The sequence below is a fragment of the Epinephelus moara genome, chromosome 15, assembly GCF_006386435.1.
Source record: "Epinephelus moara isolate mb chromosome 15, YSFRI_EMoa_1.0, whole genome shotgun sequence".
NCBI lineage: Eukaryota > Metazoa > Chordata > Actinopteri > Perciformes > Serranidae > Epinephelus > Epinephelus moara.
In genome coordinates, this window is record NC_065520.1 from 11,448,478 (window position 1) to 11,472,639 (window position 24,162).

The window sequence follows — 24,162 nt, forward strand, 5'->3', positions numbered from 1 at the left end:
GTTTGCATACCATAAATGATGTGTGTCTGCATACAAATGTACAAACATTTATTTATTCATGTCGGCGAGGTATCTCTTTTTGTGTGCTAGTGCCGCGCGAGCGTCTCAAACTGTGTGTGCTCTTGCGAAGGAGCTTCAGATACATCAATTATGATAGAAAATGGAGGAATTAGAGAGGGTCCACTGTTTCCCCCCAGAGAGGAGGAGGAAATGAAAGTCATGCAGAAAAAAAAGCAAAGGCTGGTGAAAAACCCCTGCAGCCATTGTTGTGTGATTAAGGACTAGGTTCGAGCCATCATGGGGGGTTAAATTATTCACGCAGCAGGAAAACAACCAAATGGTGTTTACATGAGTACATGCATGCACATATACATATGCACTGTGAAGGGGGTGATGACAGATTAGGAGAGATGGCGTTCTTTTGGGGCAGCTGGTGTGTCATTTAGTCAGCACACCAGTTCCACATTATTGTACAGTATCTATAAAAGGACCAATGGGGGCACACATTTGGCTAACCATAAACCCAGCTCCATGTTAATGTAATATTGCAACTCTTTATTTCCTGTTTATCAGTTACAACTTCTGTTTATATTCTGTACAGCACTGAAGGCACACAAAAACCAAAGATATAATGGAACGTAAGTATATACAAAATATACAGAATAAATAATTAAATCTAGTTAAGTAGAAAAGCTACAGAGTGTGTGCTTACATGAACCGTTTCAAAGTTGTTTCCGAGAGTATGAATGGAGTGTTTAGTGAAAATTCTGACAGTGTCCACATTGAAAATGTGTCGCCAGCAGTCCATTGCTTTCAACGTGAGCTGAGAAAAGTTGGCTGGAGTCGGTCGGCAGGTTGTCTGCGTGGAAAACTGGAGCTCTCTGTCGATGTTGCTCGCCAGTCACCATTCGTGTGCTAACAGGTAAATAAGCCCCGCCTCTAATCAGTTCAAAAACAGTTCAGCCAATCAGCATGAGGACGGAGCAGCGTTCCTAAATGCTGTTTCGAGTATCAGACATAAAACAGTGACATGAAACTCACACACGCTTGCACACACAAACACACGCTGAGGGATCCTACACATTTGTGGCTCATTTTTTCTGGCAGAAATAAAAACAAACAAACAAAAGAAAATAATCAGCAGGACTCTGTTGATTGTCATGCACCATCTTATGGCATTTGATTAGTGCAATGCATTTTTACAAGATTACAGTTGTGTATAATATACTGTACTTTAAGTGCTGTATTTACTGAGAGAAAATAAAACATCCTTTCTGTGAATGTCACCAGTTTGTATAAAAATAAATAAAAGACCTATGACTGCGACTGTGCAGTGTGCTGAATCGATCCAAAAAAAAAATATAGTGACAGGAAAATAGCAGTGGCACCACGCTCCTATCACTGTTCTCCAATATACAGTTGGCATGTTGCTGACTCTACGGCACAATGAGCATTCTGGTTACAGCATTCCAGCTGGCTTATGTTGACAGAGGGTGTAATCAGGTCATACCCAGAGTCAGGATAGACTGATTAAACAGCAATTCTGGGTCAAGTGGTGATTGAAATTCACTCACTCCTCTCCAAGCATCTGCTTTATCCTATCGGGATGTCAGATGGGGGGTGTGTGTGAGCTGTGCAGATCAATTCATTTTGGTGGCAGTGCGCCATGGAAATTTAATCAATCATCAAAAGCTGATTGATTTTAAAGAGGGCTTCAACCCAGGCCTGCTCAACACACTGCGATAGCTTCTTCACTCTAAGTTACATTTGGCCAAAATGTCTAACACCTTCCCCCAGCTACATAACATGGCTGTCAATAGGGGTGTAACGATCCATCCATGTATCGATTCAATGATCAACGATCCAATATCATCAATGCTAACATACTTTAACATCTTTATTTTGAAATGTCCAGGGGCGTATGTGCGTCACCGTGAATCAGCACCAAATAATGGCCAGCAGCCAAGAAGAAGACGACACGGATATTTACTCTCCTGAATTCCGGTGAAAAGACGGGTCAGCAGACAAAGCACGTGCTGTGCGCAAACTAGGTCGCGAGGTAATAAAACACTCACCTGACCCGACCATGCGTCGCACTCCGCTAACATTAGCTGCTCTGTTTCAACAATGCAAAGCTAAAACAAACATACTTGAAACCAATTCTAAGTAAAGAGAAAAAGCATATTTAATACATGTTTTTGTTGCGATCGGTGAAAAGGAAAAGTCCGCTAGCTGCAAGGCTAATTTATGCGATGTAAAAGTGCTTAAAGTTGGAGCATCTTTAGCTTCTGTTCTATGACATATTTCCAAATTAAACAGTTACAATAGATAAATCAAAGTATTTGCCTTTGATTGGATCGCTAAATAGGGGGCAGCATACGTCTCTTTCTCTCTTCATATTGCTCTGTCAGCTAGCTACAAGCCACAAATGGTGAAGTGCGGTTTTATATGACTGGTGTGACTAGCTCGTCACCCAAATTTGATTGGATGGACTTTTGTAAACACCTGAGTGCAGGCATATATTTGGCGTATAACAAGAGATAAATGATCAATCAGCAAAGGTACTCAAACTTAAAACTGGAAAAATGTAGTTTTCATTTCATGGGGACTTGAAGCTAATAATGTCTGACTAGCAAAAAAACACTGGGCCAAATGTTATCCTTTTGTTCATGTTCATGTTTACTTTTGTTGTCAGGTCATGTTTTATGCATATTAAAGTAAACCTTACTGCACTTAAGCACTTACAGTTATTTACATTTGTTTATGTATTTTTGTCTTTTATGGCCAGAAGCAAAAAAGAAAGGGGCGGCGGCTTCTTCTGTGACCGACTGTGTTAAACAGGCATGTGATATCATCTCACGTGGATCGCAGGCCCCTGAATTGAAACCAATTGAAATCGTATCGTGGCAGACTTTGTGGTATCGTTGTCCAAAGAATCGATACGTCCTGTCGTGGTTAAACTCGACCCCTTGCTGTCAACAGATACAAAGGTAACAAAATCTAAACCAGTTACATTCTGTGCTACAATAAACTTAAAGCAATGTGCCCATGATATATATTTCACACTGTGGAAAGTACAGGAGGGCAAACAGGACAAGGCACTTGGTTGAAAACATAATGTATATATTTGTTTTTTCCTCTGATCAAGCTCAGTTGAATGCAGTTTGATGCTCCAGAACCTCCAAGTAGTCTGGCTCAGTATGCAGGTTAGCCTTAAGTTCAAAGTACTCGTTCTTAGTTTGCTCAAGCATGACCTTGCGTGGTCGCGAGTACATAATTGTCTCCATTAGCTTTAACTCCTCCTGGTGCCCCGGGACCTGCATGTCAGGCTGAAGCTGGGGCATGTTTTTCCTAAGGTACTCTGTTATTCCAAGCTGCTGCAGCTCCTTCTCCCTCTCCAGAATGTTCCTGTACAGGGAGTTGGGGTTTCCGAGAGTGACGAACTCGGCGGGACACTCTCCTGTCATGGGGCGGAACTTTGAGCTTGGGTTTCCTGTGAGCGGGGACGTGTTCTCCTTCTCCATGATACTCCGGCACACGTGATGCTTGGCGCTAGGTTCGTCGAGGCCATAATCCAAATCTGCATCGTGCTCCTTGTGCTGGGAACAGTAGGTGGGGTTGCGGCAGATCTGCACAATGGGACTGTGTGATCTCTCCTCGTACAGAGAAGCAGACCCTGTTCTCTGTGTCAGAGTGTGGTGTGTTGTTTTCTGCCCGTACATGCTGTAGTGTAAGTGAATGGGACTGCTGCTGTTGTTTTCCCTGGGCTGCTCCTCTGCTGCTTTTTTCTTTGCCCTTCTACGCCGCCGGTGCACCACAAACACTACCAATCCGGCTGAGCAGAATATAATCATGAGGACAAACATAAGGAGGCTTAGGATGAGCACAGAGAGTGGGACAGTGTCTGTGAGTGAACTGAGCAAACCCTTGCCAGCGCTGTCAGGCCCCAGAGTAGCAGTCACGCTCTCCTCCCCATCTGGGGACATCGGGTAGTAGGTCCCTAACCCGGGACACAGCACCTCATGACGAAGGTTTCGCAGTTCATCCTGCATCACTTTCTTTGGGGTGACACACAAAATGGAGCCCGCCACTGTGTCCTTTCTTAGTTTCTCTACCCATTGTTTGAGGCTGAGCAAGTCACAGCTGCAGTCCCAGGGGTTGTCCTCTAAAGAAATCTGCTCCAGCGAGTCGAGTTGATCAAGCACGTTGCTCACTGGCAGGTGCATAAGTAGATTTTTCCTCAGGTTTAATTTGGTGAGGGGCACATTGCGAAATATCTGCGCTGGAAGAGAGCTGAGCAGGTTGTTATTTAATGACAACAGCTTCAGGTTTGGCAGGGGATTAAATGTGCCTGGAGCAATCTCTTTGATAAGGTTGTATTCCAGATACAGGTATTCAAGGTTGTGGAGCCCCACAAACATTGTGGAGAACAGTTTTTCAATGCGGTTGCCATTCAAATACAGCTTTTTCAAACTGCTCAAGCTGAGGAAAGTTTCATTATCAATGTAATCGATTCTGTTGTTCGCCAGGTTCAGCAATTCTAAACTGTCATATGTGACAAAATCATACTTCAAGAGTTTCTGAATCATATTTCCCGTCATGACCAGTTTCGTGGGGCTTTGCTGGAGTATTCCGATATCTGATACCTTTTGAATTCCTCTGTCCTGACAATGCATCAAAAAGCCAGCCACAGGGTGATTGTGACAGGAACAGTGCTCCACACAAGGACTGTTGGGAAGGTGAGACGGTGTCGGTACCTTGGCGTCATCTTTGGCGTCAATCAGCTTGGGACTCTGGGACACTTTGGATGAAGGAGTAACAACCATATCCAGTGACTTTGACGGCTCCTCCAGGTTAATGTCTGCATGGGACGGGCAGAGGACATCCCGCTTGACTTTAGCCAGAATGGTCCCCTTAAGGTGATGCGGCGTGCTGCACACCACATCCCCGATTGCTGACTGGGCCCTCATGTTTTCCATCCAGATTTTTAGATGCAAAATATCACAGTCACACACCCACACATTGTCCTCCAGGAGGAGCTCCATTATCCGCCCGATGTGCTCTAAAAACCCAACATAAGGCAGCGTCTGAAGCTTGTTGCCACGCAAGTCCAGGTGGGTGAGGGGCACGAACCGGAAAATGTTGCTGGGTAAAAACTCGATGGAATTATCATTGAGGATGAGGACCTTGAGGCGGATCAGTTTGTTGAAGGCCCCCGGCTCGATGACCCGAATGAAATTCGTGTCAGCTTGGAGAAACTCCAAATTCACCAGGCCTTGAAAAGTGTCCTCTTTCAGAGTGACGAGGAAATTGCTATTTATGTGGAGTTTTTTCAGTGAACCGAGAGTGCTAAAGACCCCTGGTTCCAGCTCTTGTATGCTATTACCCCCGATGTGCAGCGAAAGGGCATTCTTAAGCCCTTCCATTTCCTCGGCGCGGAGCTCAACCAAGTCATTTTTGTAAAGGTTCAGGTGGAAGGGCACACCTGACGGGACTTTGATTTGGGAGATTTTGCTGATGTTTCTCTGCTCACAGTTAAGATGAAGAATGCCATCTTTTCCTTCGCAGGAGCACAAGGAGTCACAAGACTCACTAATAGAGGATGATGCCTGTGAGGGATGGATATCTTGGGATTGGGCCGCTGTGAGAAACAAGCCGATGAAAATGATGCAGGGCAGCATTGCGGTCTGAGATATCTGTGAAGATAGGACAGAAGAATGGGCACAAGGGGTGGGGGAGGGAGGAAAAAGAACATTAAGCGCACATTGTCTTCCATGCAAAATCTGACACAAATTTAATGACTCATCTTTGTTAAATGATATTCAGTCCTAGGTACAAATGTCATACAAGTTTTATGTGTTACAACACATGAACTTTGGTTGTTGTACGTGTCAAAGTGCAACAGCGTAAAATTACATTCATGTGTGCATCATATGCATGAGGGGTATTCACACTTGTCTAGGATGAAAGACATTGTGTTGTGTAGACTAAAAATGCATGAAAAATGGATAACAGGAAAAGGCAACTCTCCTTTAATTCTGTAAAATTCATACTCAGTTTCATGTTGATGTATCTACATAAAGCTATCCCACGGAGGCTTTTATGCTACTTAGCGATGTTATGTCCTGGGTGGACTTGAGGAATTTGAGTTAAACCAAGTGCAGCAGCTAATAATCCATATTATTACCATCCACAGTATCTGCCTGGACTCTGCTACTAATGAGTAAATACATTTCACAGGGTGAGCGATGACAGTAAGACAGCATCTCTTTCCAGTGACTCACACTGGGATAATGGTACATTTAAAGAAATGACTTTCTCATTTGACTGATTTTTCCTGCCCTTTCTACGCAGACTCATCTGAACAAAGACTTACTCAGTGTGACTCACACAAAGGCAGAAGGCAGTTTAGTCCATTTACAGCCCATGTCAAAGCAACATTTATAAAAAGCAGCTCTAAATAAAGAACTAAAAAATAAATGGTCGTGTCTTTCTTGTTGAACCAATTAACTTTCACTCAACTGGGCTGGAAGGGAGCACATCACGCACCACACCTTTTCCCATCAGTTTCATGTCTGTGAAATTGATTGTGTTATTCCACTGTTCCAAACTGTTCTCCATGTGGTGAACAAAAGGAGCGCACAAGACGGCTGCGTCCACTGAAAACAAGCTCTTGCGAGGAGACATCAAGCCTCGGCACCACATCTAAATCTATTATATTAATTGGACTAAGATCACAATGGATCAAGGCTACATCACTCTCGGGAGACTGGTGGAGAAGTATAGACATCTTCCCATGATCAAGGATAACTAGATATCCACCATTCACTAACAGAACTCTTCAAAGAGATAAAACATGGGAAGATGGCGGGATGGCACAGCTGTTCTTGTTAACAAATCCGATTAGCATCTGGAAAGCTTCATTCTAACAAGACTAGGCAAGCCGAGTTCAGCCTGTGGAGAGCAGTGTTTGTCAGAGACTGAAATCTATGACTCATGATCCATCTATAAATGACATTCAGCTCTCTTCTGACATAAGTCTGAAAGAATACTTCCCCCGTATTAAAAGTCAGTGAGACGTGGGGCACCTCTTCAGGGGAGGTTTGCAGTTGCCTGTGCCCAAAAGCAGGCAGTGTGGATCGGAGTGCTGTGGATCTACACAAACAGAATGTAAATCTATCCTTTGTACCTCTGTATCTATCTATTTATTAAATTAAATACTCGCAACAGCCTGACTAGAAACGCTAAAAGATATATCAGATAACTGTAGTTAGCTCAGATGAAAGTCTTTCCAACCCCACAAATGATGGGTACGGCGTCCGAGGAGACGACTGAACCCCTCGACGGAGCTCCAAAGACAAAAGCTGAATTTAAAGGAGTCTCTTAAAATTGTAACTCCACTCTTCCTTCCTCCTTCTCTTTGACCCTTTTTTGCCTATTTCAAAGTGCCTCCATACATTTTTTTGTGCTGTTGGGCGAAGTCAAAATTATTGATGAAAACCAACATCCAACATCTTTGATGTATTCAGACATACACCCCAAGGTCACTCTACACTTTTCAGCCACAGCACATGCAGACTCTCACTCTAGTAACCTGGGAAAGGCTGAAATATTACAGAAAATACAACATAATATGACACACAATAAAAAACATCCCTCTTACCAAACCAAAATAAATATATAAATCTCTTTAAATATCATCTCTGACTATCTACCTACTGCCTTTCAAATAAGTTTACAAGCTACATGCATTAATAATCCATTTTACTCATGTCTACAGGGAATCACCACAACACTGGACAGACTACACCAGAATAATTAGTTGCATGTTCCGTCCTCCAGGGACATCCAGGGCTCTGAGTCAGCCTGCACAGCAGCACAACAACACCAACACCACCACCAACAGTACGACTACTACCACTTACTGCTCATGCAAACCAAATGTTTCCAACTGCTGCAGCTTCAAAGCATCTATCTAGCAAAACACAAGTTCCACACGACTTTTATTGTGAAGTATTCACAGGAAAAGCAATGCTCATGTCAGTGAAAGAAGCACTGCTGCTTAAATATCCGTCTACAAAAGAAGACAACAGTCATTCTTGGCATTTTTTGACAGCAGATCAGTTTGAAAGTGAGCTGCTAGATGCAGAGCTTCCGGCAATGAGCAACACACTAGTGTTGTGTCGTTCGTGAACGAATCGTTCAAAAGAACGAATCTGTTGAGTGAACGTACTGAACTGAATCACTTCCAGAACTGATTCGTTCAGTTGAGCTCAGCAGCGAGTGTGCAAACCGGGAGTGGAACTGCCGATTCGGTACGTGCGAACGATGAATCACTCGCGGGTCACGAGGCAGCCAGGGTGCAGGGAGGGACTGCCTACCGCATGATGAATCACTCGGTGAACGAATCACCCGGTGAACGAATCACCCGGTGAATGACGTAACCCTGATCCCTGAGTGATTCAAATCATTTCTTCTCAGCGATCCACTTTCATAGGGGCCGTTTTCTCCAAGCTAATGGCTAATGTAGCCAGGAGTCAAGCCACATGAACACAATCACACACCTCCCCATTATTTTAAACAGACTTAGTTACCAGATAGTTTGAGTGGGCGGAAGTTCGCTGCATAGATCAGCCTCTCATTGGGCAGAACAAGCCACCCGCTGAAGTCCCGCCCTACCACCTCCGGTTGCGTAGCAGTTTTCAACCGTTTTCAACACGTCCTTTACTAACTTTTGTGTTTGATCCCGGCAATATTTTTGCAAGCGCACCGCCCAGAACGATTGTGATTGGTTGAAAGAAATACAAGCAGCCGGAGCGTTTTTTTCTCCAATCTTAAAGTGAGAGTCGGCCCAGCCAGACCTTTCTTTTCTTGAGAAAGGTCTGGTGAGCGAGACTAGTTTCCAGATAAATAAACATAAAAACGTTAGGCTGGCCAGTGATGGGTCTCACGCAGCAGCAGCTCAGCCGTGTATCAGTTCAGTGAGTTGGACTACGCAGTACACAGTCAGGCTCCTCCTGCCAAGCACTGAACGATTCGGTGAACGAATCTTTTGAACAAATCTTTTTAATGAACTGATTCTAGTGAGTAACATCGAAATAACTGCTTTTTCCATCACTACAACACACCTCCAACTTCTAGGCAATTTAACTAACTTATTTTCCAGGGTTCCAACACATCTTCATGGACAAAATTTCAAAACTTTTACATGACTTTTCTTGCCCTGGTGTTTTCTGATTCAAACTGTTTTCAAATATACAAAATTCCAGAACTTTTCCATAACTTTCAATGCTTAATACAAATTCCATGGCTTTTACAGGCCTGGAAAATGTGGTTGGGAAATTCCATTTATTCACGTTTTCCATGACTATGGGAGTTATCGATTCCTATTAGCACTGGGTTTAAATCTGAAGTAAGGCCAAATAGGCGCTTTTGCTTTGCACGGTGACACCAAATCCAACCAATATGATCATCCAATTATCAGTTTGACAAATTTTTTAAGAAAAAGAAATCCAAATTCTCTGATTCTAGCTTCTTAAATATGAATATTTTCTGGCTTCTTTACTCCTCTGTGACGGTAGACTGAATATCTTTGGGCTGTGGGCAAAACAAGACCTTTGATGAGGTCACCTTAGGCTTTGGGAAACACTGATTGACATTTTATTTAGAGCAGACGATTGATTAATTGGAAAAATCATTGACATTTTAATCAGTAATAAAATAATAATTGCTTGCAGCCCTACCTGTCATGTTCTGTTATAATCAAATCTGACTCCTGCTACTCTGTGCTGCCACTTTGCCACTGTACAAACACTTTTAGTTTATAATATTATTTGTAGCATCAGGTGTCCGACTAAGTATTGTATACCATTGAATACCACCACAAGCTTAATCTTTATGTATTCAATGGAACTGAACTGTTTTTCACTTCCAATCATTTTCAGAAACTTACGGCTTCAATTTTATCATGTTGCTTCTATCTTTTCTGTAAATATTACACATGTAAAGAGATGATGACATTGAAAAAGCCGATAAAAATGTGAAGTCACACTTGCCCAGAAATCTCCCACATCTGTGAAGTCTCTAAGACATCACAGCGAGCTCAGAAAGCACCATCTTGAACCGATAATAGGCAGAAAATTGGGGAGATACGACTCACTGTGTGCTTCAATTATCCATGTTTATCAATGGAAGTCAATGTTGGGAAATATAATGAAGCACAAAAATCTAATTTGACAAACCTATTAAATATGTATTGTTTAGACAGTGATAACATTCAGAAAATGTCTCCGAAGCCTGGCATCCCAGAATATCTTTGGCCATTTCCTTTTCATTACTTATCTGTATTTGCTTGTTCAGAAGTCTGGTGGTGGTCATGGCACCCGAGGCACTCACCTCTGTGACCCTGATGGCTTGTAAGACAATGCGAAATGAAACAGACTATTAACAGATGTTATCGCATGCTGCATGATAACACTGCAGAGGGCAGATATGGAAAGGCATTAGCCTGATGCACTCTTTCTTCTTTATTTCAAACAGACTTCACTAACTGATCCATTTTTCCAGGTAATCAATGTTGCATGGAACGCAGCGTGACGGGCACGAGAAATGAAACGCTCTTCCGGTGCCAGTCTTCCGCTGTGCTCTCTTTTTTTCGAAATTCAAATGTGCATCTCTTGCTGTTCAGACAATTCAATTAGAGATCTGCTGAGGCCCTATGAGATCTCCCCTCATGCATGTGTGTGAAGCCAACTCATCGTCCGACATCAAATGAGATGAGTAGGAAAAAAAAAAGCTAGCACAGAGCTGAGGAGGGCAAGACAGCAGGGAAAGTGGAGAAGAAAAATCTGTTGATGGAATATTTATCACACATTGAGGCTTTCCGTCGGCACTGTAACGTACACAATAGGCTTTGGCCACTTACAGATCCATAAATAGGATGTTCACACTTTATTTGGGCCGGCTATATGTTGTAGTGTTCCAGTGCAGTGCAGCGAAACGCTCCATAATATCATCAAAGTCCAACGCCCAATTATTAGAATATATCATGCCACAGTGAAGAAGCTCCCACTGCGTCTTTCCAGCAGCTGTCACACGGATATATCATGAATACACATGTTCACATGCTGCATAGAACATGCAGAACACCACTCTGTGAATCTGTCGTCTTTCATGTAATCAATGCACATAATCTACTGCTGCTAAGGACATGACTGATATTAACCACCAACACAATCTGCACCTCTCTCACAATGATGTTGAGGTCCAACGTTTGGCTTTAAGTTTCTATACAGGAAGGTGAGGTTTGGCTAAAAGGCAGTTGAGTATAGTTTAGTGAGAGTATAAAAAAAATGTCCCAAGAGGAAACCTTCTGCTGGGCACCATAAAGTTAAATTTTTATGTGTACTATCAATAATTCATATCATGAAAAGCTGATATTTGGCACCATATGATGATACTATAGTACCACACAAAAATATCGTCATACTATGCTGTGTTGATTCTTTCCCCACCCCTGCTAGGGATTAGGCTTGTCATGATACCAGAATTTTAGTAGTCGATACCAATACCAGTGAATTTCCACGATACTCATTCGATACCACGATAAAATCATAAAACAGAACTCTAATCCTAACCCTCTCCACACACGACTCCTACTACCTGACTTTTCGACAAGCTAAGGTGTTGTGGCTCCAGCAGCACTTGTAAAAGCCGTTGTTTCTAGCAAAGACGATGGAGAACAGGCATTCTTCTTCGGCGCTCGTCCTCGGCAAAGACTGACGGGTGTATACTGCCCCAGTCAGTTCCAACAGGAATCGACACGGCCCGCTGAGGGCAAAGTTGTATCCGGTACTTGTTTGCGTGTTGGCATCGACTTGGTACCGAAGTATCGGTTCTCATGTCAACCCTACTAGGGATGCACCGATTTATCAGCTGAACGTTGGTTGAGCCAAAATAAGCCTTATTAACTCTTATCAGCCGATCAGCGGATATCATTTCTCATTGTGTCATGTCAATTTTGCACAGGCTCAAAAGCACGGCTCCAGCATGATGTGTTCGGGATGAACAGAAATCTTACTCTGAACTCCTTCCGGACGCATCGGGGGACTTACCCTATTCCCTGATAGCTACATTACAACATATACCTGTTGAAAATGGCAGGACGAGAGCTAGTTAACGTTAGCTGTTAGCAGTTAGTGGCTGGAACTAACAGCTAATGGAGACTGCATTGAGTTACATTATGATATGTTCAAGCTTTATTCAGTAAAAATGATTACTAGGCAAAAATACTAAGTTGTTCAATGATGTTTTCGGCCTTGTACTAAAGGGTTGTTAATAAATAGATACATTTGTATAGTTGAACTAGTGCTCATTCAAAGATAGTTCAGTGGAGGGCTGAATGAGTTCAGCATGTTTTTATACATTTAAAAGGATTCCTTTGATTTCTTGTCATAAAAGAACTATCATCCAAATTTTTATTTCAAAACATCAGCTTCTGTATCAGGCCCCAAATGTCACAATCAGTTCATACCTGACCCCATATCTGTACCATACTGCATGACTCAACTTTAATATTCTTTTCTACTTTACTTTTTCCCTTCTTGTAAGTTTACCAGTGTACCACCAACTGCCATAAGTAGGTTGAAACATTAGATCAACTGCCACTATCCATCTGTGTAATGTGACTAAGCAATGAAGCTACATATTTTGCCAAAAGTTTACTCATGCCACATCAAGATTCTTACTAAAAATCCAAGTTGTGTTGAAACTGACATCTTGCTTCTTGCTGCTTTTCCTACGCAGCCTCTCCTGTTCTCAATATGACTGGTCAGCTTCTGTCTTTGACACAGTTTGACTTTGACAAAACTTCTGAACGACAATTATATTCGCTATACATTGGGAAAACCAGGGGTTGCTCTGAGCATGTAATCTTTACTGAAGAGCACAAAGCACATGTGCCCTTGCTTTCCATTGATTTTGCACGCTTCATGCACCAAACGGTCAGAGCGCTGCAGTCCCACTTGTTTTTCATCCCCGGTGCATTTGTCATAGTTTGCAGCGAATTGACACACACGATACAGACGCAGGATGTGACAACACAACGTGAACCTGGATTTGTACCGACTTAGCGTGCACTCTATCCAGTTGACAGTTTAGGGCATTATTTTTAGATAATATGAACACAGCTGTAGTCATGTTCTGTCCTCATCACTGTCAAAGTAAGTAAAGCACGCTGGAGCCACAAATAGCCCATAAGGCAGGAGCCTAATTCCTTTTTCTGTAGCGTGAGGCAACTTGATGTACAAGTATGAAAGGCTTGTTATCCCTTGTGGCACCCGACAGATAGAGCCATTCTCCCAACTCCGTCAAGACTGATAAAAGTCACTCTATATTTGTGTTTAAACATATCGAGTGAATATCTTGTGGATACTCTAGAATTCTCTTGGTTTTTCGACTTGTTTGGAGAGGCTTCACAGCCACCTCAGCTCTAAGCTTTTTTATGACCTTAGTCATCCTCATTGCTAGGCTACCTGCAGTCATCGTGATTTATGGATCTTGACAACAGGGGGGTTGAAGGAGTCCATTTTAATTCACTGAAGTCTGAGGTTTCCTGTCAGGGCCATATAAATAGTGTATAATATCCCCGTGCATCATCTACATGTCTAAAATGTAAATGTAATCTTTACTCCATAACACGGATCACACACTATGATGGTGAATTCTAAGCAGGTGGCGACTGTTTGTAGACTAAACATTATTCTAAGACTCATTAGTGGAACTTGTGGAGGAGACGATCTCAGTTTATGCCAAACAGTTCACATGATATAAGAGGTGGCCTGCAAATGGCGTCACATTATGTATTTAACGTCAGGTTACGTAGGTTAGATTTAATAAAGTTAAGCTATGTAGGTTCAGTCTTGTAGAAGAAACATGGTTGCCGTTGTCATGTTGCCAAGTAACATACTTAACTTAAAGTCGTGTAGTTTAGGTTTAGGCAAGTAAACTTATGTAGGTTGGGTTTAGTAAAGTGACGTCGGTTAGGTTTAGGAAAAGAAATACGGTTGGGCATCGTCATGTACTTAAAGTAACATACTTACAGCAAACTTATGTAGATGGTTTAGGCAAGTAAACTTACATAGGTTACAGTTAATTTAGTTAAGTTACGTAGGTTTGGTTTAGGAGAAGAAATGTGGGTGGGTTACTGAGTCAGGTTTCGGCAAGTAAAGTTGCATAGTTTAGATTTTGATGAAAAATGGGTGGGTGTCGTCATGTTACATACTTAACGTAAAGTTATTAAGTCAGGTTTCGTAAAGTTACATAGGTTAGATTTAGAAAAAGAAATCCACTTGAGTGTCGTCCTGTTATGTGCATAATATTAAGTTACGCACTTATGGTAACGCACTTAACGTAAAGTGACGTAGTCAGGTGTAGGCAATTAAAGTTATGTAAAGGGCTGCCCCCAACTACGAATTCTCCCAGTCGACATTTAGTCGTTATTTAGGGCCATTAGTCGACTAGTCGCCCGCATGTTTGCGATATTAATTTAATTATTAGAATATATATATATTTTGGGCGGGGCAACACAATTTGAGTTCAAGGTCTGAGAAAGAATAGTATCAGTAACATTGTTAACACTGTGCTACATAATATAGGCCTATATTTTATCTACAAGTGCACGTCACACACTGAGCGAGCCGCCTGTTAATGAAGCTGTTGGCAAAGCAGTAATAATTGTGCTAAGTGGCTAATGGGCATGTAGCTACTTACATGTTTTAGATAATACATCATGTTTGCAGTGGACGAATGATGATGAATAGCAAATGTTTGCCTGCAGAGTTTACATATCACCTTGGGTTCGTCCTTCACCTTCTCAAAATGATCCCACACTTTGGATTCCCTGCCCGACATGTTATTAACTAGCCTGTGGAATAACCACAGGCCCTGTAAGTAAACATGACTCCTGTTTGACTGCTGAATGTGGCCACTTCCTGTGTCTGTCCTTTCAAATTAAATTTCCACATGATGCAGTCATACAGGTTTTGATTTATTTTGAGATTACTAGAGATTACTTATTTAGAGTTTCACTTTTTTCTGTTTTTTTTCTGCAACTAACTAAGCCACCAATAAAATCTTGCAGGCTAATGACCTTTCTGGTCAACTAACCTATGGTTGAGTATTAGTAAAGTAACGTATGTTATGTTTAGGACAGTAAAGTAACGTAGGTTAGGATTAGAAAAAAACAACAACATGGCGACAACATGGTGAAACCCCAGTCTCCTGGGGGAAAGTCCTGTGTTTGTTTGACCCACCCACCACCTCAACCTGCCTCCTTACAAGGATTTTTACTCCTTATACCACTTCCTTCTTTACTTATGTCAGCGCACTGGTTATGTAATCGCAGCCTTGCAGATTACTAGTGTTTCAGATGAATTTCTGGCTCAAGAATACGTGGATTCTACACGAATTCTGCTGCATTACTTTTTGTAGGCATAAACACAAACAGTGCTTGAGAACAGCTTGCACCAACTGGACCAAACTTGTGCGTCTTCAAACTATTAAACCAACCCCGCATTCTCCACCTAGATAGGAATTAGGCTGTAGCAACCCATACTTCCTCCACCAACTGCTCTGCAGAAACAAAGATCCTCTTGGCAGTGCTGCAGGCACACAACCTCAGTGACCAGGGAGGCGAGGATCATACCCCGTGCTCTGACGGCTGCTACAAGGGTTGCATCTTTAGACACATCATCAGTGGCCTGTTAAAAAGCTACATCAGCTGTGCGCTTGCTCACGTCATGCAGCAGTTCTAACAGCTGGCAGCTGATCATATGGCAAGACATACACAGCAGAGGCTCATATACTGAACTGCTTTACACAGAGACAGCTCGTACATCTATGTGAAGAAAAACCGGGACAGGTACAAAAAAAAAATCCCTTTCACTTTATGGCTACCTTGTGTACTGAACAGCCTCCTCTCTAACTGTTCACTGCTGGTGGGCCTTAATTTCTGATAGTGAACATATGCATGATAGAACTAATAATAGAAGCACAAAGACTGCGTGGGGAGGGGAGGGGGGTGGCTGTGCTCCCCTGGCAAGCACGATTTAGCAGGCTTGCATTTCAAATGGTCTGTTTAACTAATGCGCAGTAATTAGTTCTCCAGAAATGAGCAGGCAGATTACACCAGTATAGTGCCATCAAGGTGCGTTCTGTAAGGAAAGACATCTGCACCAAACAGATGTATAATTTCTGTGTACATTATTGTCCCTTTCAAAAAAGAGACTATTAAGAAGTGACTAACCAGGACTGGTAAACTGTAGATAAAGATACCCAATCCGGAGGCAGCTGGAACTGGAAAGTCCAGTACGTCATTGTTGCACTGTAAGATTATTTTCGTATTCTTTTTTTTAAGTTGAATTAATTAGTTGGTGTGGAACACTGACAGCACATTCCACCTTAAGTTAGGATGTCCTACATAATCGTCTCCCCGTCTTTATTTCTTCTCAGCTGTTTGAATTGCCCATTTAAAACAAGCACGCACCCTCAGTAAAAAGGCTGCAGGCTAACGGTAATGACGGTCTTATGATTCACTCCATAAATAGGTGTAGATGTGCCGTCTGATACGCAAACTCCAGTCTCAGAGGAGCCACACATTATAGGTAGACAGACCTGCTCACAGAGGATAAACAACATAAAGGGCAACACCTTGAACACTCTGTAGTGTCTCCGCGGCAGGACTAAGAGGTTAATCAGAATGGTTTATGTTGTGCATGTCGTTTTGTGAACGCACTTTCTTCCTCCGTTTTACTTTTAACGAGCCTATAAACAAAAATGACACGTACGCTCTATAAAAAATATCACCTACAAACTAGAAAATACTCTCACATTAAATCATTTTGGCTGAAGATATTTAAATTCTTGCATCAGTAAAACAAAACAGATCTACTGTTGACATTTATGCGTCTCAAGTTACACTCACACATACTTAAATACAATCTGTTTTATAACAGATTGCGGTGCCATGCATGTACATGTACTTCCTGTCTGTGTGGCTTCCTTAATTGGCAGATGTATAAGTGGTTTGAATTGTAATACACTGTATGCTTACAGCTCTACAACAGAACCCAGCTGAGTTCATTAATTGGACAAAGTATACTAAAGCTGTTTTTATGATCACATCTGCTAGTGGATGTCGTCAGTATCAGTTATATTGTATTCTTTAAAGTGACAATTCGTCAAGAGGCCTACTATAAAAATACATTTTAAATTGTATTTGCTTTGTATTTCAGTGATTGTCACAGAGCCATCTGCCATGTAGACTATTACTGTCCTAAGCAATACTGCAAATTTTGGCAAGCAGCTGCATATTTGGTTGTACGTAGTGAAAAGAAACGAAAAAGAATGGTGCCCAGCTTTAAGCCCTGTGGATCAGCTTTGAGCTAACTGAGCAAAAACATATCCAAAGTTCCCTCATCTCTTGTGGTGAGGAAAAAGTAATAACAGGACAGAAGATTAGCACAAAGTCACAACTATCTCTTACTGTTTGGGAAACATGCTCTGGCAAGCTTTACCTCGGACAGAAAATCACTGTTTGGATCGCGTACGCCCCTTATTCTGATTCTCTGTCAGCTCTTTCCTCTCCCTGTTTATCCATAATTCATTCCTGTGCTATACTGGGATCAGTTTAAGTTGCTTTATGATGCAGAGCTCATAGAACAGAACCTCCGCCCATTTCACAACCTGAGCAGACTGATGCACCAGCCTGAAGGAAATCCAGGCTACACGACCAATGGAAATAACAAGCCTCCTTGGAACTGCCAGTATCAGATAGAGCAAACTTTTGCAGTCCACAGACAAAGCTTCTGGGTTGATGGGTAGAAAGTATTCTCACAGAGGGCTGAAACATATCCTCAACAGGATAAGCTGGTTAGATGTTGGAAAGATTGATAGACGTCAGGTTTGTACATGTCTGTATGCAATTAGTGCACAACCCTTCGGCAGTTCATCATGAGTGCACTTACTTACATTCATATCACACTGTGTTAGTTTATGTTTTGCCAAAAGAAGCGAGGGATAAAAACACCCCGAATGACGGACATGAACTGAATATAACCCGCATTGTGAAGCTTGATCTCTGATGTTAAAGAGAAAGTTTTGATTTGACGTGCTAGTTTCAGGACAAACCTTGGGAATCTCAGTCAGTGGGGTGATGCTTTGTAGTTGTAGTCCCAGTTTGTGATTCATGCCAACCTTACACCAAGCGACTTTTGAAGCGATTTCACTGTGGCAAACAAAGTTCCAATGTTAGAATAGCTTTTGAAGAGTTTTGCTGGAGTTATGACACACTCCAGTGATCTCAATCACATGGTGTAAGGTGGTCATAAAACCCACTCCGAGGTTGCTCAAACATGTATAATACTTCTGCAAGTTCTCAGTCTTGGGTCAAGCAAATATTGAAGTTCAATAACGTGACATTGTCAACGACCCAAACAGGAAGCAGCAAACCAGGTAGACAGCAAACACGGAGGGGGCGCCAGGGAGGAGCAAGACTGTAAATAAGTCTCGGTTCTCTTTAAGTATGGAAAAGCAGGAGAAACCGGTGGAGTTGTGTAAGAAGAAGGAGTCATTTAATTTGACGTGTATCTGACCCACCAACCAGCACTTATCATATTTCTTAAAGGGAGTTAAGCCCCATTCGGACGGGATTAGTTTAACGTGGAGACGTGGGGTAAAGTAATTATTACCAGGGATTTTAGTCTCGTCCGAACGCGCCATGTCTGTAATCATTACGGATAATGTCAGTAAAAATTACGGCGACTTTTACCTTCTGTAAAACGGTCCAAAGAAAATACCTCGGGTAATATTAATCCCGTGCGAACGCGATCCTCTGTAAAAATGTATGTAAATATTTCGTCACGTCCTGTTTACAACCATTCTTCCACGTTTTTTCCGATGATGGAGGCGCTTGAAGAAGCATTCGGTGTTGTCAGCAGTCGTGATAGTGGACATTCTTCTAATGATCGCCCTACGTGGGAGACCAATCAGAAAGGTCGAGAAGAAAGCACTTTTCAGAGCCACGAGACTTCTGGTTGTGTTAGGTAGGCCTAATATAAATCCATATTGCTAATCGTTGTGTACACACAATCCTGATATTGGGCTAATCATTAATTATTATTACACATACAGGAAGCAACGTAGCACGCACATGCCGGCAGAGAGGTGGCGCCAGGGTGCAAACCAAGTTACCGCTCCCATCTCTGGTAGAATTACGGAGATTTCTTGTCCCGTGCGAATCAGACATTTATATTACAGACATCCTGTGGTAAACTGACATTAGTCCACATCCCTATGTAAAACTAATCCTGTCCGAATAGTACCTTTGGTGTAGTATTTCCACCAGGAGCAGGATGTAGTTGGAGCCCAGAAGATAATGACCCTGGAAGTCTTTGCAAAATCGTATAGTGTGTGATTGTCTTCTAGTGTATGGCTGATAAAAAGGGTATATTTTTACATAAAGGTCTTGCCAAGAGAAGCTCGACATAATTTATTGGAGTCCACTTTAACTTTAAGAAACTTTAACGGTTTAAGGTAACTTGTTTTTCTGCCCCGTTTTCTTTTTTAGGATCAGGTACAGTGGCTGAGTTAATTGAGTGTCTGATGACTTAACAACCACAGAGACTTGAGCTGACCTGCGTGGTCTCCCTCAACAAGACCTTTCAAGACCAATTAAGTAGGAATGCCAGAGCGGGCAGTTAGAATCGCTGGACAGCATTCTGAAAACTCCTGTTGGAACCTGTTAGTGGAACAAAAACTTCAAAGTCAGACCGCAAAACGTCTCAGCACCCATAATTCCTTATTTATATTTGGGATGGATTACCGCCTGGCACATTAAAATGCTTCAAATCATAACAGAAACTGAAGATTAAATGCATTTACAGGCAACACAGCACGCACTGTTCCACACGTAAGAAGTGTGTGCACACCACACGTGACGTCGGTGTTGCATTTCAAACAATGCACTGTTTATTGTCCTAAATAATCTGCTCGCTGAGCATTTCATCAGAATGCTTACGGCAGCCCATCATATTCCGTGTGCGACTTCCCAAACAGCAGGTTTTTCAATATTTATAACACATTCAGCAAGATAGATAGACAGGCGGCGGATGGATGGATGTGCTCAGCACCTGTCATGAATGTCTGTTTTCAAGAAGACAACAAACCCCGGCTGCACGGTGCATTGTTATTTCTGTAAAATGTCACGTTAAAACATTGATCAGCAACACGGCTTTTTTAAAAGAATCATGAATCTGTTGTGGGGAAAATGGTTTTAAGTGCTGCGCCTACATTTGGACTGAGGCTCCTGAAAATTTTAAATGAGGAGCGCCGGTGCTCCTAGTGGAACAATCTAGTGTGGAGCCCTCACTGGCCCGGAGCTCCCACCTCCTATAGCCTCTGTGTCTCCTGACAAAGACATAAAGCAAGAAAGGCTTTTAGTGGAAGAAGCCATTTTCTTTCAGGTGTGATAACACACTCCTGGACAATACAACATGGAGTGAGTAAGCAGACAGGCAAGAGCTAGTTTTAATAACACTGAATACCTTGTCTGACAATTACATAGAGAGCATTTTAACAGGGAGTGCTTTTCACAGTGCGAGCCCTACCTGATAATTTACTCCAATTCACACTGGCCGTACCTCACTGCGACACATGAAGCAGATAATGCCAACGACCTGACTTGGCAGCACAGGATTCCTAATTTACTTGGAGGTCACAACCAACAGTTGCGTGCATCCACTAATACTTGAAGTCAGGCTGCCTTTGCTTGAGGGCTGAAGCAGAGAATGAGACGGCGAATGCGAGATAGTGAGACTTGTTGCGTCCAGCTAGGGGTTCTTTCATTTCAGCCTGACATGGGATAGCAGATTAGAGCCCCCTGCACTGTATTGCTTCGGCGTGCACGTGTGCTCCTGTGTGTTTTCCCGCTCATGCACACCCCCCAGCTTTGTTTATGTCCGTGTACGAGCCCTGACCGTCTATCAACTCCTCGCAGCGCCCTGCAGTGTTCCCAGGCACCAATTATGGTGGGACTTGTCCCTTTTTCTTCTGTATTGGAAGTGATGTGGCTTGGCCTACAGGGTCGACACCACCACTACACCCACATATCTGCAGAGATCCTGCCAGCGCCCGCGGCCCTCCACCGCAATCCTGGAGAAATGATAATTATGACATCCGCCCACTCAAGAGGCAAGAGATAGTTCAACTCCCTTGCCCCTTGTTCCAGCCCTTTTTTTTTTTTGACTGATTCAATATTCTGTGGGCTCGCGCTGCCTACTTTCTCCGTGTCATAGAGAGGCAGAGGCTCTCCAATATATCTGCAGGCTCCCTCTGTCTGAAAGTAGTGTGCTTTAATAAAGTTTCACAATGCCCTCTTCCCCTGTTTCACCCCTGAGCTGATACTCTAAAAACTGCAGACTACTCTCGCCGGTCAGGCCAATTTCCTTTGGCATTTTCACACCACCTATTCAAACACACACGTCTGTGTTTCTCCTCGCTGCGAGCCATTTGCTCAATAGGGGTCTAATCAACAATTTTCTGTTGTTGCTTGATTATTGGTGTCGAGCCACTGGTTCCTTTAAAGCAGGAGAGAAGAGAGAAACGGCTGTCGTTATAAATGCAAATAATTATTTGCAGACCTTAATAGAATTCTTTTTTTTTTTTTTTTGTGGCAGCACACAGAAGTCCCTTTGTGAATCATCCTTTTTGCATAATTTGTGAAATTGTCCCACATGTGTCTCCACACACAAACCATTCATCTATAATTAATCTCATAAAGCCCATACATTATGGTATGGGAAGCTATTAGATTATTAACCACTGATTCATCCAAGCAAAGAATTGGGACCCAACCTCAATTATGCATTTTACAACTTAAAGCTAATGACGCTTATTCCCTTCATTAACTTGCACTTTAATTGGAGTGTAACCTCACATGCAGGGCAAAGTGCAAACACATTAAAGATATGGTTAATGTGCACAGATTATGGCTGCAAATGAGATTAAGAGACAGAATGTGCTTGAGATAAAACACCCTCCTCTTTGATTGGCTGTCCCAAGTCGTGATGCGGTCCCCATTAAACACCTGTGACCGCTGACTGTAATTATAAATATTCATACGCAACTATTAGCCGTGGCTGAATGCCAAAAAAAAAAAAAAAAAAAAAAAAAANGTCCCCATTAAACACCTGTGACCGCTGACTGTAATTATAAATATTCATACGCAACTATTAGCCGTGGCTGAATGCCAAAAAAAAAAAAAAAAAAAAAAAAAAAAAAAAAAAAAAAAAAAGGAGCAGGCAGTGGGCACCTGACTGTGCACCCGAGCAGATTTCTATTACCGCAAAGAAAAATAGAGCCACTTTAAGTTGCATGGATTTCCAGTGGGGTGATAATAAGCAGTGCACAGGCGCAGCACCAGCCTTGATTACCATAAGCCTGCACAGCGCCGTAGGATACAGTAACTGCGCGTGGCACATCGCCAGGTGTGTGCTCGAGGTAATGGAGCCCCCGCAGGAAAACTCACTCTGTTACCTTGCTGTCAAGTCCGAGCACTTTTCACTTCACTTTATCTCTAGTGATGAATAATAAGCTTTGTGTTAACGCGTCAGTCACACACACACACACACACACACACATTTCACAGGAATGCACTTTTTTAGGGTAAAAATGGAACACACTGTAGCTAGTTGGAACCTGCCCATAATGGACACCTGGATTCCTTGCTACCTAAGCTGTGTCATAATACAGCAGGATGACACCCTCCATAAAGCCCACCTGCTCCAAAAAAAGTCATTACGCACAATACAGTGTCAGATTTAACACACACACACACACACACACACACACACACACACACACATGAATATCACAAGTGACTCTTTTGCGCTGCTTACCGTCTATAACTGATGCAAACAAGGGAAGGCTATTCCAAATTTCACCGTACTGAGTCCATCAGTATATACAGGGAAGCGACGCATTGGAGAGGGGCAAACCTCCACAACACTTTCCCCCCTTCTCCTTTCAAAAAACACAAGCCTGGCGCACGGAGAAACTTCACAGGCTCCGTCAGTCCTCACTTGTCCTCTCCGGCTTCCACAGTCTTTCTCGGGTCTGACAACGCTGTCACACACTGTGCGACTAATTATTCCCTTGCGCCAGGCGCTCGCGGTGAGGTTTCACTCCGGTCCCGGGATGATTGAGCGTCGCCCTCCTCCCGCAGCCGCCTCGGAATTAATTATCATTAAGTTGCAGGTTCGAGACACGAGAACAAAAACACTGTTCTTCAAAAAAAACAAACAAAAAAAAAAAAAAACCCACAACAGAATATATTTATTCTTTTACAGTCCACTGTGAAGGATGAAAGCGCGCACCGTGCCCAGCTCTTGCGCCGCGCCGCGCGCTCTGTGTAGTTAACCAATCTGCGATGTATTGGAGTTGCTCCGTAATTTGCATGCTGTAGAGGTGGACTACAGAGACGGGAAGCTGCGTCAAGCCAGGCACAATGAAAAGAAGGGTTTCCACTGCCTTTCACAATAAAACCCACAGCACACAGCATTTTCCCCACACAGCTCCTCCAACAAATCCAACCTACTACCGCAGCTTCCCACTTACATATATAATCCACCTCCATATTTAGTAATCATAAAAAGAAAATCAATCCCCCCATCTTCAACCGAGCATTGAAAAATAAATCCAGTGATTTTATTTAGAAGGGAGAATCAACTTCCGGGATTTCCCTGTCTATATCTGGATGTTTGATACAGCTGGGAAAGCTCTGTAGCAGTTACACAGAGCTCCTCCTCTTGGAGGTTCTTACAATACCAAGGCAAAAGAAAACTTGCATTGATGGGCTTTAAATAGCCTGGCTGCAGCACCGTGCCTAAAAGATGAAACTAATGCTGTATAAAAGCATTAACCGACGCATCCAGAACACTGATTAATGATCCAATCAGTGGATAAACACTCCTCTGAGCCACACACAAAACATGGGGGTATAAATCAGAGGGAGTTTGCGGGGGATCAGAGTTGACAGAAATATCACACGCCTTCCATCATGCGGTGACTTAAGGTTCAAGCTGGTTTGTGTCCTTGAACGAGACTCTG

At 42.7% G+C, this 24,162-nt stretch overlaps 1 protein-coding gene across 1 annotated transcript; it reads right to left on the bottom strand.

Annotated features, from left to right (window-relative positions):
- Window positions 1–534: 534 nt before the first annotated feature.
- On the bottom strand, window positions 535–23,483 carry slitrk6 (SLIT and NTRK-like family, member 6). The gene is made up of 2 exons (XM_050063369.1): window positions 22,953–23,483; window positions 535–5,696 (listed from the first exon to the last, which is right to left on the bottom strand). The coding sequence occupies exon 2, from the start codon at window positions 5,679–5,681 to the stop codon at window positions 3,150–3,152; it is 2,532 nt and encodes an 843-aa protein (XP_049919326.1). The 5' UTR covers window positions 5,682–5,696; window positions 22,953–23,483; the 3' UTR covers window positions 535–3,149.
- Between the last annotated feature and the right edge of the window lie 679 nt (window positions 23,484–24,162).

What these genes read in the sequence shown, in the direction of transcription:
- slitrk6 (XM_050063369.1), bottom strand. Translation starts at nt 5,681, where the DNA reads ATGCTGCCCTGCATCATTTTCATCGGCTTGTTTCTCACAGCGGCCCAA.